Here is a 16936-nt window from a genome sequence, read left to right on the forward strand (position 1 = left end):
GATCAGGCCATGTGTGCCTTCTCTCCCACACCAGATTCAAAAAGGAACAGTCTGATCAAATCCACCACCACCACCATGATTCTGTGAAAGAGACTCAAGAGAGGTAACTCTGTTTGGAAAGGCGAGATCCTCAGTTTTCAGCCATTATCTCTCTCTTTATTTCTGGTGCTGGAAGAATATTTGCTACAACGAACAGTATCACATGAGGCCACGTTTCCCAAAAGACATTTAGCAAAATCTCAATTCTGCAAATTGATGGTGGGGGACACCTACATAGGGCGTGGGAGGGGGGCACAAGCTGGAAGCCCATCAGCACCGAAGGCACTTGAGTCACACCGACACCAGTCCTCGATGACGTCCCCACTGCCTGAGCACCATAGGGAACTCATGGTGGCCTCTTGCAACAGCTGAGAGAGAAATAAAAGGAGAACAGGAATGAGGAAAAGCACAGGAGGAACATCAATAAAATCCCCGCCATGAGCTGAATTTTCATCCTACCCAAGGGCCGCAAAGCAGGGGGCCCCTTCTGAAAATTTTGTTGAGAGGCCTGCAAATCGTTTGCTCATTTCACACTAAGCCATAGTTTGGTTTAGGACTAGGTCACTGAGTACAACAGGCAACAAACCTGCACACGTGTAGTGATCAAAACAGAAGTTGAGAATTCAATAATAGAAGACCAGCAAGCCATTAACATATCAGTCTTCTTCTGCAAACAGAAAGTAATTCAGATGGGGAGAATTTAATAAGCACTGCTATGCTGACTGCAGTTATTCTGCTTCAAGTCTGTTTCTAGCCATCACTGTTTGAGAAGATTGGAAATGTCACCATGTTTTCCCCCCCTCCCTCTGCCCCCTTCAGATAAAGCGTGTTCTCATTCATAGAGAACACGTGTTGTGGTGGGGTCTGGCAGGCCACCCCTCTGTTGATGGGCGCGTTAGTTTGGATGACCATCCGCAGTTATTGGGCAGTTGGGTTGAAGGGCAAATTTTGGTGTTGCCATTTAGGGGGTTGGACCAAAGATTATAAAATGAAGTCACGCAGCACTGACTGGGCTCTTTTGCTGCGGATCACCCGCCCACCCTCCCTAATTTAGGGCTCTTGGTTGACCTTGCTATGCCTGTCATGGGGTCGCCTGCTTTTGGGGCAGGGGCCTGGTAGGAATTTTGTCCAATTGGCTGATTGGCTGGTGCCATTTGGTTTTTGCTTACTGCGTAGCAAATCGTCACAACTTGTAAGGTTGCGGTTAGGCATTGGTTTAAAAATTGGTTGGTGTAGGGGTAAGGACTGGCAGTGCCTGCCCCTCCAATGCTGCTGCTGCAAGGGAATTCCGTTAAAGGAATCCAGGAGCTTGCCATTCTTTCGTCTGTACCCCTGAAGGGGGTTAGGACCATGCAAGCCCCCGGGAGCATGCTGGGGGGGGTGAGGGTCTGGTGTACAATATTGTTTTCCCTTACTGGCTTTCGCTGGAATCCAGAAATCAGTTCTGTCCCTGGGCATGGGGACAGATAGTCATAACCAATGCCTGAGCAACCACTCACATTTATGTATTTTAATAAAGTTACGACCAAAATTATGCCAAAAACCTTAAACAAAAATTATGTGTGAATTATTTATGGGTGGTTTGGAGGACCTCAACACGCAATCGCGTTTATGTGAAAATTTGAATACTTAAGACCGAGTAAGAGAGTAGCCTGTCCCCCTTTAGAATGCTCACTTATTTGCAACCACTGATACTACATTTAGTCCTGCCACCCATATAAAGCCACTCACCTTCTGAGTTTGATTGTTGGTGACCAGCTCATAAATGGGTGCTGCTTTTGTGACCTCCAGGAGGACAGGCTCAGGTACAGTGTCTGTGCCAGAGGATACATGACACAGAGGACAGGATGATGGACAGCGGCCTCTGCTCTGGCATTCCATGCGCACGCCGGCTGCCATGCGCTTGGTTCCTGACTCTGACAAGCTGGCTATGTACTCTGGAAACGTAAGGACCCTGGGATCTCGTTCACGCTCCTCAGACTCATCTGATGGGGAGTTACCTGTAAGAAATGTGATTGGATAGAATCAGGAAAAGGTGAGTAACGACCTGGTCATGGTGCCCTGGACTAGAGAGACAGAACATCTGCACCCACAGGGGTGTGCAGTCATTTGCAGGAACCTGTTGTGGATTTCAAACTTATACCATTGGTTTTGTTTTTAAGCTTTCCCCTGTATGACTTGCCTTCCAAAACATAGATCTCTTTGGAATAATTTCCAGCTTCTTAATGTTCTTCTTTAAAAGTGGCATTCAAAATCATACATAGATCAGCAAACAGGAGCACCAAACCATCTTGAGTGAGAGTCCTGAAAATCTGTTACAGGCCTCTCAGGCCTTTTCCCACCAGGCCTGGGTGGGCAGGGCCCTGACTGACTCCAGCTACAAAAAGCCAAGGCTGCTAAATAGTCCAGAGACCATTTTGGCTGTCTCTTAATGCAGTCCCAAGTCATCGAGTCAGAGTTTCCACAGGCGCCGCAAGCCATGAACCACCATTGGCAGGACTGGTAGCGACAGCAGCAGATACCGTATTTTTCGCTCTATAAGACGCACCAGACCACAAGACGCACCTAGTTTTTGGAGGAGGGAAACAAGAAAAAAAATATTCTGAATCTCAGAAGCCAGAAGAGCAAGAGGGATCGCTGCGCAGTGAAAGCAGCAATCCCTCTTGCTGTTCTGGCTTCTGGGATAGCTGCGCAGCCTGCATTCGCTCCATAAGACGCACACACATTTCCCCATACTTTTTAGGAGGGGAAAAAGTGAGTCTTATAGAGCAAAAAATACGGTATGTACGTTCTATGCTTATGATAATTTTATAAATTTTTTAAATTAAATTTTATAATTTTTTTTTGACAGAACATCCATCTTACATATAATATATAAAAACCACTTGGCCATCTTGGCCTGAGACTTCTCCTCCTCAACTAATGGTTTTCCTAATTATACTCTGATATTGCACTTTGTTATAATTATTATTATTATTACTACCCTTAAATCCAAATCTTAAATACACCATTTAAACATCATGTTGATAATAACTGATATTTCTAACCTTACAAAACTTCTTGTAACCCTACTAACGATGTTATTGTTGTTATTGTTATTTGAGAGACAGTTGTTTACAATTGTCTTTTAAATACAATGTAAATTTATTCCAGTCTTTCAAAAAGGTCTGGTCCTGCTGGTTCCAAATTTTCCCAGTTAGTTTCGCCAACTTGGCATCATCCATTAACTTCATCTGCCACTCTCCTTTTGTTGGGGTCTCTTCCTGTTTCCATTTTTGGGCCAATAATATTCTTGCTGCAGTTGTTGCATACAAAAACAATGTTTTATCTTGTTTATGTATTTCTCTACCTACAATAACCATTAAGAAGGCTTCTGGTTTCTTTACAAATGTATATTTCAACATTTTTTTAAGTTCATTATATATCATTTCCCAGAAAGCCTTCACTTTCTTACAAACCCACAACATATGATAGAAGGTACCCTCTTTTTCTTTACATTTCCAACATTGATAGTCTGTACGCTTATGATAATCTTTTTAGCCTCTTGCTAATTATGCTGTTTTAAATGTGATTTTATAGTTGGCTTCCTTTGGTAATGTTTTCTTTTGAAATGTTTTAAGATAATATTTTCATTTCCTGTTAATTATGTTGCTTTGAATGTATACTTTATATTTAGACTTTCTTCAACAATGTTTTATTCTGGATTGATTGATTTGATGTTTTTATGTGTTGTAAACCGCTTTGAGATTTTTTTCTTTAAAATATAAAGGAGTATACATAGGAATGAAATTAATAATAATAGTAATAATAATCCTGGCAAGAATTATGCTGTTGCTTCTCAAATCTTGATTCAATTGTCTAAATGTGAAATTGGGTTATTTCTGTTGAATAGTGGGCAGACATAGCAGACGACACAGCGATTTCTCCAAAGCAGCTCTTTATTTGTAAGCTGGAACAGAACTGAACAGCAAACAGCTCAGCCGGCCTGAGTGAAAACTACATACACAATACTCCTGGTGGCCAGGGTGAGAACTTCAATATACATAACAATTTCCTCCCAGAATACTGCTGGTTCTAAGTGCACGGCTCCTCAAGTAACCTTCAGTCTGGTCTCATTCCACATTTTTTAAGAATGGTGCAAAATACACTTGATTTTCCATACAAAACCTGCATAGGCAGTTAAATGTTCTGAAGAAGCAGAAGAATTGAAAAATGCCAAATTGAGGTGGGGTGGCTGCTGAGCAACAGTAATTCAGATATGCACTAGAAAAGTTGAGCTTTTGAAAAAGGGGAATGGTGTGCAATTAAGGCAATTGCACCAAGTGCAAGCAACAGTGGTCCTGGCCTGCATTTTGTATGCTGAAAAATTGTGTTTCTAAATTGAGAACCACATGCAGTGAAGACATATGGGGGGGGGGGAATGATGTGCAGCCAGACCACTACCACTTAATATCAAAAAGGTCATAAGAGGGCTGGGCGATATCTGGCTATCAACACCGCAATATGTCACCAGCTAAATATCGCAATGTGTCAATATATCAACAATGTCTGAAATAAGGATGGAGATATGGAGATATGCATTGGCTGGCTCAATGGTTTTTCCTGCATTGTGATTTTTGCTGATGCTTGTTCCTGTGATTTGCTGCCTCCTGCATGAGGCCGGGGAGAGCTGAGCAGGCAGAGTTAACAGGGGCTGCAAGAATCAATAGAAGCACTGGCTGGCTTCATGGTTTTCCCACATTGCGATTTTTGCTTAGCAAACACACACACACACACCATGATTCACAATATATTGCCAGGTCAAAAAGAATGAAACTGATATCATGATATGGACTTCAAACTGGTCAGACCATTAGGATTGGCTGGGAGAGGAAGAACAGAAAAAGGAGGGTGGGGAGAGAGAGAGAGAAGTGGGTGTCAGAAAAAGAGGGGTGGCAGAAAGAGAGAAGGGGGAATGGTGGGCTTCTCAGACACATCCTATTGGCCATTGTCAGGAATAGATGGACCTTTGTTCTAACTCAGGGGTAGTCAACCTTTTTATACCTACCGCCCACTAAATGCATCTTTCTTGATGGTAAAATTCCCTTACCGCCCACCAGTGCTTGATGGAAGGAGGATTCAGCTTGTGCCGTAGAACCCCCTACCGCCCACCTAGAATCCTGAAACGCCCACTAGTGGGCAGGAGGGATCAGGTGGACAACCCATGCTCTAATTCAACATGGCTCTAATTTTTAGATAATTTGGGTTGACATAAGGAAAACAGGTGCTATCCCAGGACAGTTAGCCATAACTGAGCCCCACTGAAATCAACAGAGCAAATTAAGTCATGATGACCAACTCAAGTACCATTGATTTCAATGGGATTGAAGGCAGGACCACTTTAACTGAATCAGGGCTACGGTGCTTTTGAAACAGGAATAATGCAGACAATTAAGCCAACTCTGCTAGTGATGTGACATAACGGGTCTCTGTTACCTCTGAATATGCCCATTTGCATGCAGTGAGCAACAATGGTGCAAAGCACTGGTTCAAATGCTGCCAATATTCTATGTTTGCTTTTAATAAAAACGTGGTGCTCTATTTTCCTTCCAGAAAGGGAAGTAAAATGAAGTAATGCATTCAACAGAAAAGGCTGCCTATAATCAATGAACACTAGATGGTGCTATAAAATTACAGATCATGACAGGTCTGAAATCTTTATCGTATGTCTGATGGGAAAGATATGCATGTTACCAATGGCTGTAACAAGGACTCACTGTATCTGAGCCAATAGTAGATGGCAAGTGGTCTAGATGGATGAAAGAGGATTTGGATGATATAAAATCTCCACTAAGTGCATAAAAGGGTGCTCTCTGAGCGTGTGCGCGCACACACACACTAAGGACTCCTGACCATTAGGTCCAGTCGTGACCGACTGGGGTTGCGGAGCTCATCTCGCTTTATTAGCCGAGGGAGCTGGTGTACAGCTTCTGGATCATGTGACCAGCATGACTAAGCCGCTTCTGCCGAACCAGAGCAGCACACGGAAATGCCGTTTACCTTCCCGCCGGAGCGGTACCTATTTATCTACTTGCACTTTGACGTGCTTTTGAACTGCTAGGTTGGCAGGAGCAGGGATCGAGGAATGGGAGCTCACCCCGTCACAGGGATTCAAACTGCCGACCTTCTGATCAGCAAGCCGTAGGCTCTCTCTCTCTCTCTCTCTCTCTCTCTCTCTCTCTCTCTCTCTCTCTCTTAAATGTGCAGTAAAATAGCACCAAATATATTATTGTCACTTTTTCCTGCTGATTCTGAGCAGCTGCCCCTAAACAGGCGCTTGACACCCAGAAATGTAAAGAGCAGGGCCAGAAGAAAGACAGCAACCTTAGCAAAACCCCCACACTATCCAAACATTGCTTGGCAGTCTCTAGGGGTGGGCTGACCAGTCTGTAAAAGTCTCTCCCCCACAACCCCACCCCTCCTCTATAGAAGCTGCATGGTCCTCCATTTCACTTAAAAATTACAAAGCTCTGAATGTATACCCAGGATCTCTTAACAGTTAAGGCATAACTGATCTGTGTTAAGGGACCCTGAGAATGCGCTCTTGCTTAAGCATAGAGTAAGTGTCTTGGTATATCAAATTAAAAGTGTGTCCACCTGTCCTAGCACAGCATACAAAAACGCCCCCCCCCCCCAGTAACCAGCAGGTGCTGTGTTTTTTAATGGAAACTGTCTATGATTTATCCCCCCCTAACCTATTGAATTATTGCATTTCGTGGCATCTGCTCCCTGCCACAACTTTCCCCCCAGCCTTAACATGCAAATAATTATCTTGACATAGCTGTGAGGAGCCAATGTGTTCACCTTAAGCATCTCCTCTCCCAAGACTGATATTCTCTGTAATCAGAGGACCAGGCAGGAGAGGCCTAGTCACAACGAAGAGCTTTAGAGATGACGGTCCCTATTTAAAATTCTGAGGAAAGCAATTATTCCATTTCACCAACTCCTTCCATTTCAGAACACAAACACTGATTTTGCAAATCCCAATGAGCTCCCAGCTTGTCCTGATTGACTCAGAGGAGGGCATGAATCCCAAAGAAAACAACAAGGAACCTGCTTGTTGTTTTGTCAAGCACAGGGGTGTGGAAATTGGGACTTTTGGAAGAACATGCATTGCTTGCACTCTCTGGCACGGCTATCCAGGTGATCCCAAGCTGCAAATCAAAAGGCATCTGACACAAAAGCCCTGTTCACCTCTTAGTTGTCTGGAGAAGCAACGAGAGAGCAAGCGGGCTGCTCCGTGGCACCTTCCTGCTGTCCATGTGGTTCAGGCCTGTCGCACTTGCTCACGCTCCCCACGCAATCTGGAACCCTGCACGTTTTGCTGAACGTGAAGGAAGCTGGAAGCAGCCACATGAGAACAGCCTCTCTGTAGTCATGTTGCCCCTTCTGGAGAGCAATGGCTGCATAGGAGTAATGACTTTGTGGAATATCTGGCAGCAATCAAACAACATTTTTCAGCTGACAGTAGCTAACCTGCAACTTCATTCTATTTCCGAGGCCTGGTACAAATGAATATTTGTCCCTCTATTATAATTGCCAGAAACATTTCCCTGCCTGTCATTTTCTACTGCCTCTTTCTCACCCCATTCTTGTCTCACAAAACTTATGTATTATACAAATGCTGATGTACGATATTTAGGAGGCAAGATGCCAACTGAGCACATACATGCAAAAATAAGTCTATTTACACAGCCTTATTCATCTGTGCAATTTATTTTGAACACAGAAGCTGGGGTCTCGCTCCCTCTCTACCCGCAAGAGAAGAATTTGTATTTTTGGTTAGATCAAGGCGTTAATTTCCCTGCTCAAGATCTTCTAAGATCCTTTGCTCCAAGCACCCTGTTGACCCAACTCTCCCTCATTAATACAAATTGCCTGGCCAAGGTCAGAGCAGTTTCCAGCAGCCAGATATATCTGCTTTGAAATACTTTTGTGGGCCTTTCGAACCAATATTTAAACTTCCCCGGTGATAGCTGGAGGTCATGTTTTTTTAAACACTTAGATTCTTGCTATCCGGAGCATATGTTCTCTTATGTTAGCTTGTTATCTTTTAATTGGTTTCTATTCTAAATTTAATGCCAACTGTTCCTGCTGGCGGCAATAGCTGCGACTGAAGCTAGGATGGTGCCGTGTCAACGTTAGTGTTGCATGTGCAAAGTGAGTATTGCCATTCCCATTTGCCACTCTGCTTCTGGGTTGCTTGTTGGACCACTCAGACAGATCTCCCCTTTTTGGAGCTGGATGATTCTCATCTCTTGGAATAAATGCTCCCAGAAATATGTAATTGCTAAACAATGGCGCAGAAGCATTTGAGGAGATGTCCACTTTTCAAGGAAAGTATTCCAGCACAACTAAAGGTGTGTCGGTACAAGGTTGTGTGTGTGTACCCTGATGTGTGCAGTTGTTGCCAGGCATATGCTCAGCTTCCATCCCCCCCCCCCCGCCATTCACCTATCTATGCAGATTAGACCTGACCCTGGCAGCTCAAGAAGCAAAACTGATATGGAGTTCTTGTATTTCACAATGCACAGTTTTGAACTTAAAAGACGAGTGTAATCCATGGGATAAGATGTTCAAACATGGCCCAGGGAGCCTTGGGTTCTAATCCTCACACATACATGGAGCTCAAACTGGCTGAAGTAAGTCAGTCTACTTCATAGGGCTGCTGTGAAGATAACAGCGACATGATCTCAGATATGCTGCTCTGAGCATGTGGGTGGGGGGGAGGAGAGGAGGGACCCTAGAATTGTTGAGTTGGTAGGGATCCTGAGGATCAGTCAGTCCAACCTCCTGCACAGCAGGAATCTCAACATACGGTCCCCCATCCAATTTGAAACCATACGAATGCTAAAAATAAAATACTGAACCTGAAAGGCACGATGCCCCTTAAAGTCAAGATCCATGTAAGATCCATGGCCATTAACAAACTGTTAATTCAACAGCTTCCATTTAACAATCCCTGAACTTGTTTTAAGAATGTTGCTGCTCACAATGAAAGGGTTACGTTGTGTACGTTGCCCTCCATTAGTGATGGAAAGAGCACATTTCCTTCCTTCGGGAGGAAGGGAAGACTGAAAACCTACCAACCTACAAATATCTGCAGCCTCTGGGCTCCCCTGCTTGCATAGCCCTGCTGTCTGTTGGACAGCTCCTCAATTTAAATGCAAGAAACAAGGAGAGAAACGTCTTTGCTCAGTAATACCAGTCATGGGGGCGGGGAGAGGGCGGGGCTAAGTAGTTAGGCAGGGCCTGGTGAGATCAAGGAGGTGGAGCTTAGTACCTTTTCCACATTAATCCAGAGTGCAGCCAACACCTTCTCTGTTATCCATTCATAGCTTTAGCCAGGCAACATGTCTGATCTACTGGCAAGTTTCATTTTCTTTATGGCTTTGAAAAGAGAGATTGGCAGATACTTTCCACTTTATAGAGAGCAAAAGGCGTTGATGTCGTGGAGCTAGAGCCATGTGACTGTGCACACAGCAGGAAGCCCCTTTCTCTGTAGGGGAGGAACAGTCATTGTATTAAGATGAAAGGTTAAGCTCTGCTTGTCAGTTCTGAGATGCCAACATCCTTCAACAGAGAAGGGGAACATTTGGATTTCATCTGGGTCATATCCAGATGCACTGCAGTGTTTGCCAACTTGCACAGCTGCAGGAGGCTGCAGGGAATGTTTGAGGGCTTTAATGTACTGGTTCAGACTCCGGATGCTGCAGGTCCAGGCAGCACCTTGCCCAGGTTCCTGTGCCAAGACCCCCCCCCCCACAACAGGCCAGATTTTGCTGCCAGAAGCCATGGGACAACTGTGCTACTTCTCACCTGCTAACTTCAGAATCTGCATTTTTCCACTGTTCTTGCTAACATTCTGCTGAAACATTGCCTACAAACAGCAGTCGTGGGTTATCTTATTCTTCCCTTGCATTTGAGCATTATTTTGAATTACCACCACAGGGCATTCATGTGCACAATGTAGGAATTAGGGATATGCAAAGAGAACGAATCCCAATTGAAAACCCAAGCAAGGCTGCTTCAGACAGATTTGGGGCTTGTATAAGCCAAAGCTGGAGCTCTCTCTGAAAATCAATGCTTTGAGATGCTTTGGAGATTCAGGTGCTGTTGTTTTTAAAGCAGCAGACAATATGTCTGCAAAATATGAAACATTTCTGAATGTTAAAATGATGTTGGATTGAAAATAAGTGGCATTACCAACAAAGTTAATAAGAATATGCAAAAATGAATTGATAAATGCATGAAAATATAGAGTTATAATATGTTAAGATATAGAGTTAAGATAAATGAAAGAGGGTAAGGATTTGCTGATCTGACTATTTAAATGGGAATACAAAAAGGGGAGGTGTGAGGAGGTCAAGGAAACAAGCTAATGAGTTTAAAGTTACTAAAAACGGATTTGTTTTTAATTCTTTGTTATCTATTTGTTTTTTGTATTTTGTATTTTTATTCTTCTTTTTTCTTTTTTATGTATTTTTCTATGTCTTCTTTTTTGTATCTTTTTCTTTCTATGTGACTTTTTTCTATTTTGTAAACTTATATTTTTGTAAAATCTCAATAAATATCTTTTTTAAAAAAAAACAAAATATGAAACATTTCTCCCCAAGTTCTCCAAACGAGGTAACCTCCATGGTAGAGGGAGATCTGCTCTGTGACTGACAAGTCTAGGTTCTAATCAGAAGGAATGATTTCACTAAGGCTCTTCAATCCCAGTGTTTTGGGGGAAGGGATATTGAATTAATGTATTATCATACCCATGTCTGTTCTGTGTTTGTGGCTACCTCTGCTTGATGGTGTTTGCTTGGGAAAATGCTGGATAATCAGAGTTCCTTCTGTGCCACATGCCCACACAAACTACTTTCGTCAAATCGACTTTGCACTTAGGTTTTGTGACTTTTGGTGCCAACTGAACAGAACGCCGTCGTCGAAGTGTTTCCCGTGTCCTTCACTGAGCTGCAAAGTGGAGGGTGGGGTGGAGGGGTAGAGAAACCAGAAATAGGGATACAGTGTAGTAAAGATCTATGGAGAAGGAAGAAGTTGGGGGGGGGGGCAGAAGACTTCTGGGAGCTCAGCCAGACTATTCACAGTAAGAAGCAGGGCTGCTCTGGAGAACAGCATGGTCCCTCCACCCTTGCGTGAGGTAGTTAGAAGACTGGACCATGCCTGTCTTCCAGGAACCACTGGGGAACTAGGGGGGGGGGCGCAGAGCCCTTTGCATCACTGTAGAAGGTTTTAATGGGAGAAACAGCTCTCAGCTTCTCAAACATGGGTGGGTGGGTCAGGTGTTTCATGGCCAAACAGCTGTGGAAAAGGCAGGAAGTCATTATAGTAAGAAGGTGTAACTGCTCCTGGCACAGTTGTACCGGGAAAGTCCAGCTCCTGAGAGCCAAAGAGTTGGCCACTTCTAGTCCAAGGCATGCCTGGAGTAAAACACAGATCCACCTTCCTACTTGCTGCTGAACCACTCTGCCTTAAGCCTTGTAGCCATACAGCTGTGCTGCACAAAGACCAGCCGACCACACAGGCATGGAAATTCTACTGTCAGCTGATAGGCACACCCTAGGTCTGGAAAGAAAAGAAGACCAAAGCAGCAAGTTGTCCCCCTTCACTAACTCTGGGGTCCTGGCAACTTAAGGCCAGGTTTTCTACCAGCATGCTGCAACATGCAGCTCTAAACACATGGCCAACACTACGAGGCAGAAAGGAACCCACAAGGTTCTAAATAGTACCAATGGTTTCAGTTCACCCAGTAAATCTTTATTCCCACCTCAGAGAGAAAAATTTTGCACAACTGAGTCTTATTATAAGGACTGGGTTTAGATAAAGGTTTGTGCCTGAGCTGAAAAGACCATTTCCTCCCCAATTTTTACTGCCCATGTCTAAATGTTTTGCAAGGAATAGTCTGCTGCCAGTCCCTTATTGAAGAAACCCCCACAAAGAAAACAAGGCTGCTAAACTTGGGGGGGGGGAAGGAGCCAAGAAGATGCAGGGCATTTCTTAGCCACCCCATCGTGCTGGAAATGGACCACTTTGGGACAGCTTTGAATTGCTGCTTAGCAGGTTCGGGGGACAAAGCAGCGGTGACAGAGAATGGTTTGTCTCTTGCAATTTTTCAATCGATATAAAGCTCTTGACGTGCACAGAGGGGGGAAAAGAGAAAGGAAGAAAACGAAGTGGGGGACATGGCAGGTGACAGGAGTGAAGAGAAGCTGAAACGAGAAACTTGGGGAGAAGAAAAAGAGAAAACGCGAAATCTAAAAAAGTAAGAGAGGTTATGAATGGTGTTGCTTGAAACATGAAAAGGATAAAAACTCCGTGTGTTTTTAAAGTGCTTGATGCACAACTGTGGGGTGGGGGAGGATACAGCAAAAGGAAACAGAAAGCCTCTGAGTGAATCCAAGTATACCATCCCAGTTAATGCAAAAAAGAGAGGAAGGTCTCCTAACCAGGACTATACACAGCAGTAAAGGCCAACCATAGCTGTATGTCATGATAGGTCAAACGGTCACATCCTTGCTGCAATGCTTTATCCTTTCCTTGCCAGCTGCTTTCTCCCTCCCATTTTGGACCTGTGCTTGCAAACTGGACACTGGTCCAGGACACTAATAAGTGCATAGTGTGTGTGTGTGTGTGTGTGTGTGTGTGTGTGTGTGTGTGTGTGGATTTTGGTTGATGTGCTTATTGATCATAAATGGTGTTGTGTTTTCCTTTGCACTTAATTCTAATGATTACACATTTTACCCAGACCACTGCAGCCTTCCTGAATACCTGAGGTTCCAGGTCTGGAAAAACAACTCTGTGCCCTAATACATAAACACAGTGAGGAAATAAAGAAGGAGGATTGAAGGTTTCCTAACACTGGAGGTAATGCCGTGATGTTGGACTGGAGAAGAACTCTTGTCGATTTTTATAGATTACCACAATTGGAGAATTTCTTTAGACTTCTTGCATCAAGAGAAATGAATGAACTGGAGGGCCCTGGACTGAAGACTGGAAAAATATCTAGCAGAGAGAGGAATAGCTGAATATTAGTCTAGATTGAACATTTCACTATTTTGAAGAATTATTGTAAATATAACCAGTGCTTTTTTTCTATAAAAAAATGTTTAGGGGTACTCTCATTTCCCTACTCATATTGAAATACTGCCCCTCAATGAGGCCAAACTCAGATTCACAAAATGTTTAGGGTTATGCGTCGCCCCAGAAAAAAAGCACTGTATATAACTGACAGATGGATAGTTGGAAGCCCTTTTTAAAATCTCTCTTTCTCTCTTTATTCTCTTACTATTCTCTTTAATATTTTCTCTTATTGTATTTTGAAAAGCCCTAATAAAACTCTATTAAAAAACAACAACAGCTCATGGGAGGAGATAGTCCCCAATGTCATTCCTTGAGCTTTAATTGAAGTGCAGGAAGACTAGTTGTCAAATGCATGACATTAATGCACTCACTTACTATGTTTTTAAAGGAAGTCCTTCATTTTACCTTTTACATACTACAATGATTTCTTTTTAACTAAAAAAAAGAGAGAGTTCACTTAAAGAAATAACAACGAACAGCTGCCAGGCGCACAGGAGGAAGCCCTTACAGAAAAGCCCAATTGAGGATGTCATGGCATTTTCAAGGCAGGCAAGGAAGGCTGCGGAGGGCAGACAATCAGAGAGATGATTTATAGAACGAAGGAATAACTCCTCGCCCACCTTGAAACTAAGGAAGATAAACACACAAAAAGTCCTGCATCCCAACCCTTGAGAATTTCACCAAAGTTCTCTCTCCCCTATGATATTTTTGAAATGCAATTTCTTTTCCCATTGATGGATGGGGGATACGTGAAAACATGCAAGAGAAATTTTCTGCACACACAGCACTAGTATATATGGATTCTTTCATATTTATCATTCACGGAAATATTGTTAGGTAGGTTAGCTTGGATTAAGGGCCCCAAGATCACTCAGTGAGCTTTGTGGCACTGTGGGGAGGGGGGTATTTTTTTGCTGTTTTGTTTTACTTATTTTCATGTTTTTATCCTGTATTTTACCACCCTGAGATCTTATAATGAATATAAATCTAATAAATAAAATAGCAAAGTCAGGATTTGGATCTGTGCAACCCCAATGCAACACAGTAATACCATGTGATCCTTGGGTGAAGTGTGATATGGAAATTTAATTCAAAAATTAAAATTAAAATTCAGAAAATACACACAGCTCTCCCCATCCAAATACAATGCATTTCCAGGAAATGGTTTGTTAGGCAAGCGTTCACATATTGAGTTAACAATTTCCCTTGATTCCCATGGGAAATTTTCTAACCATGGAATTTTGACCCCCAAATGACCAACCCCCCCCAAAAAAAACCACACCTGGGAAAACCCTCTGAAACATTATAAAAGCCAAACAAGGAAGGGGAAAATGCTCTTTTATTTGTCTGACCCACTCCCTTCCTTCCCGCTATGGTTTCTGATGAAGCAGTTGCTGTGGGCCAACAAAACACAACAAAGTCCTGCTTCTTCAAGACTGCTTATTTGTTTACAGTACCACATGCAGGTTTGGTGTTTGGATATCTGAATCTGTGGTGTGTATAGCGAGGTTTGGGTACAAATTCCTCGTGTTCGGATAAGTGCAATTTCGTATAACGTGCATTTTGGGTCGCAGGACCTGCGTGTGCCAAACTAGCTCTTGAGTAAGAGAAGCAGCTGCAAGTCACCTGCAGACTGAGCATTGACTGGGCAGCTGAAGAGGCAAGCCATGGGGAGTTCTCTAGCCGTGGGGCCCTGCCCTTCATACCTGCTAGCCTCTGTAGCTGATCTCAAATCTCTCGCAGGCCCATGCACTGCTGGTGCGCTAGGTAACTTGGTTCTAAACCATTAAGCCTTAATGGTTAAGGGCTTTAAAGGTCTCCATGAGCACTCGACTAGGCCAGGAAGCAAACAGTAAGCCTGAGCAGCTGACATAGGTAAAGGTAAAGGGACCCCTGACCATTACGTCCAGTCGTTGATGACTCTGGGGTTGAGGCGCTCATCTCGCTTTATTGGCCGAGGGAGCTAGCGTACAGCTTCCGGGTCATGTGGCCAGCATGACTAAGCCACTTCTGGCGAACCAGAGCAGCGCACGGAAATGCTGTTTACCTTCCCGCCGGAGCAGTACCTATTTATCGACTTGTACTTTGACATGCTTTCGAACTGCTAGGTTGGCAGGAGCAGGGACTGAGCAACGGGAGCTCACCCCGTCACGGGTATGGCATAGAGTAGTAGTAAATGCTTTGAGCATTTAAGCCTCAAGACTGCATTGGTCCGAGAGTCTGCAGCCCTTGGTATTATGGTGCCCACCCTGACAATTGAGCCGCGACTTTGCTGACCCTGGAAGGGTTCCCCAATCAGAAGTGAAGACAGTGGATCAAAGAAAACTTTAGCACTGCTAAGCCCAGCACTTCTAGATTTCCAGAGTCTAAGCGAGAAGATCCGTCTTCTGTTAATAAATTTAGAATGGCACTTTGCCGCAGTACCGTACTGTTGAATCATGTTCAATTTGTTAGTCGCTACAGCCCTTAAATCCTTCTTGGCAAACAGCACTACCTGGTTCCCTTGCAGTCGCATGTAATGCTTTACATTGATTTGTCCCTGTTCCAAGGTGTCCCTGTGACATCCAAAAATCACAGAAATAAGTGTCAGTGGGGATAACTCATCAAATCCACCTCAGTGCAATGCAGGATCACTCTCCCTTTCCCTCCTCTGCAGGTAAGCCAGCAATCAATTGGATTTACCAAGTCTTTAGAAATCGGATTATTAAAAAGAAAAAAAGAAAGAAAAAGAAAAGTACGAAGAAGGAAAATAAGCCAAAGTATTTCCTGAGGCTTAACAAGATTTTAACCACCAGAATGGTGGAAACGGCAGAAGCTGCCACAAGAGTCATTCCTAGGGGTTTTGTGTGTGTGTTTAGAAAAAAAGGGTCCAATCTCTTGGGCCCATTCTCCTCTGCAAGGCCCAGCGGTGTAGCCAGCCGGCTTGAACGCCTGGGGCGGCACATGTGCTGCACAAGGGGGCGAGGCACCCATTGGGCGGGACAGGGCAGGATGCGCCAGAATCCCAGTGCACAAGCTATGTTGCACTCCGGTGCCCTGCAGGCCTGTGTTGCTTCTTTTTCAAGCGGTGCAGAGCCTGCAGGGAGGCCACCCACCGCCTTCCCCTCAGCTGTAGAGCAACTTGGGGGAGGCGGGGGGCAAATGCAAGCCCCACACTGCTGTTTCGGGCAGTGTAAAACCTGCAGGCACCCGAGCCACCACGTCATTCCCAGGAGAGACGCGTGCCTCGGGCACACTGCAGGCCCCATGGTAAGTGCCACCTTCACGGTGTGGCACCCAGTGCACCCCCCAAGCTATGCCTCTGGCAAGGCCCATTGAAATGAATAAGTGCTGCACAAGAGCACTGTAGCACCCTTTTATGGGGCCTGTCTGTTAGAAAACACCCTGGGGTGCCCTGCAGCCCCTAAACTCCGAGCGTCCTCCAGTATGCACAGTTCTGGAAAAGGCATTTCCCTTCCTCTCCAGTGCGCTTCAGCAACATATATCAAATGATATATGCACACTAATCTTCTAACATAACACAGCAAGAAGCGTGAGACATCGTAGAGCTAATCTACGCATATATTTACACACTTTGTACAGACAAAGGAATCATGGCGTCTCCTCTCTCCAGCTCCAAGAGAAGAACAGGGACAAGTAAAAGCAAAAGTACAGTACAATAGCTAATACAGCAGAAGAGATAAGACTGTCTTCCGTTCCCACGCTCTTCCCAGACAGGCATGTGATATACACCAATCTCATCTGCAACATCGGAGGCATGAAATACTAA

The 16936-nt window shown here is 44.2% G+C and overlaps 1 protein-coding gene across 2 annotated transcripts in view; it reads right to left on the reverse strand.

Moving 5' to 3' along the window:
- The window catches only part of ASTN1 (astrotactin 1), a 215908-nt gene that overhangs the window by 17117 nt on the left and 181855 nt on the right, over window positions 1–16936 (reverse strand). For both annotated transcript variants that reach the window (XM_083621545.1, XM_083621546.1), the window contains exons 17-18: window positions 1771–2039; window positions 274–407 (exon numbers count right to left, since the gene is read on the reverse strand). In XM_083621545.1, the coding sequence (XP_083477671.1) occupies window positions 274–407; window positions 1771–2039 (403 nt within the window). The remainder of the gene's footprint in view (window positions 1–273; window positions 408–1770; window positions 2040–16936) is intronic.

The sequence above is a fragment of the Podarcis filfolensis genome (genome assembly GCF_964270895.1).
Source record: "Podarcis filfolensis genome assembly, chromosome: 6".
Lineage (NCBI taxonomy): Eukaryota > Metazoa > Chordata > Lepidosauria > Squamata > Lacertidae > Podarcis > Podarcis filfolensis.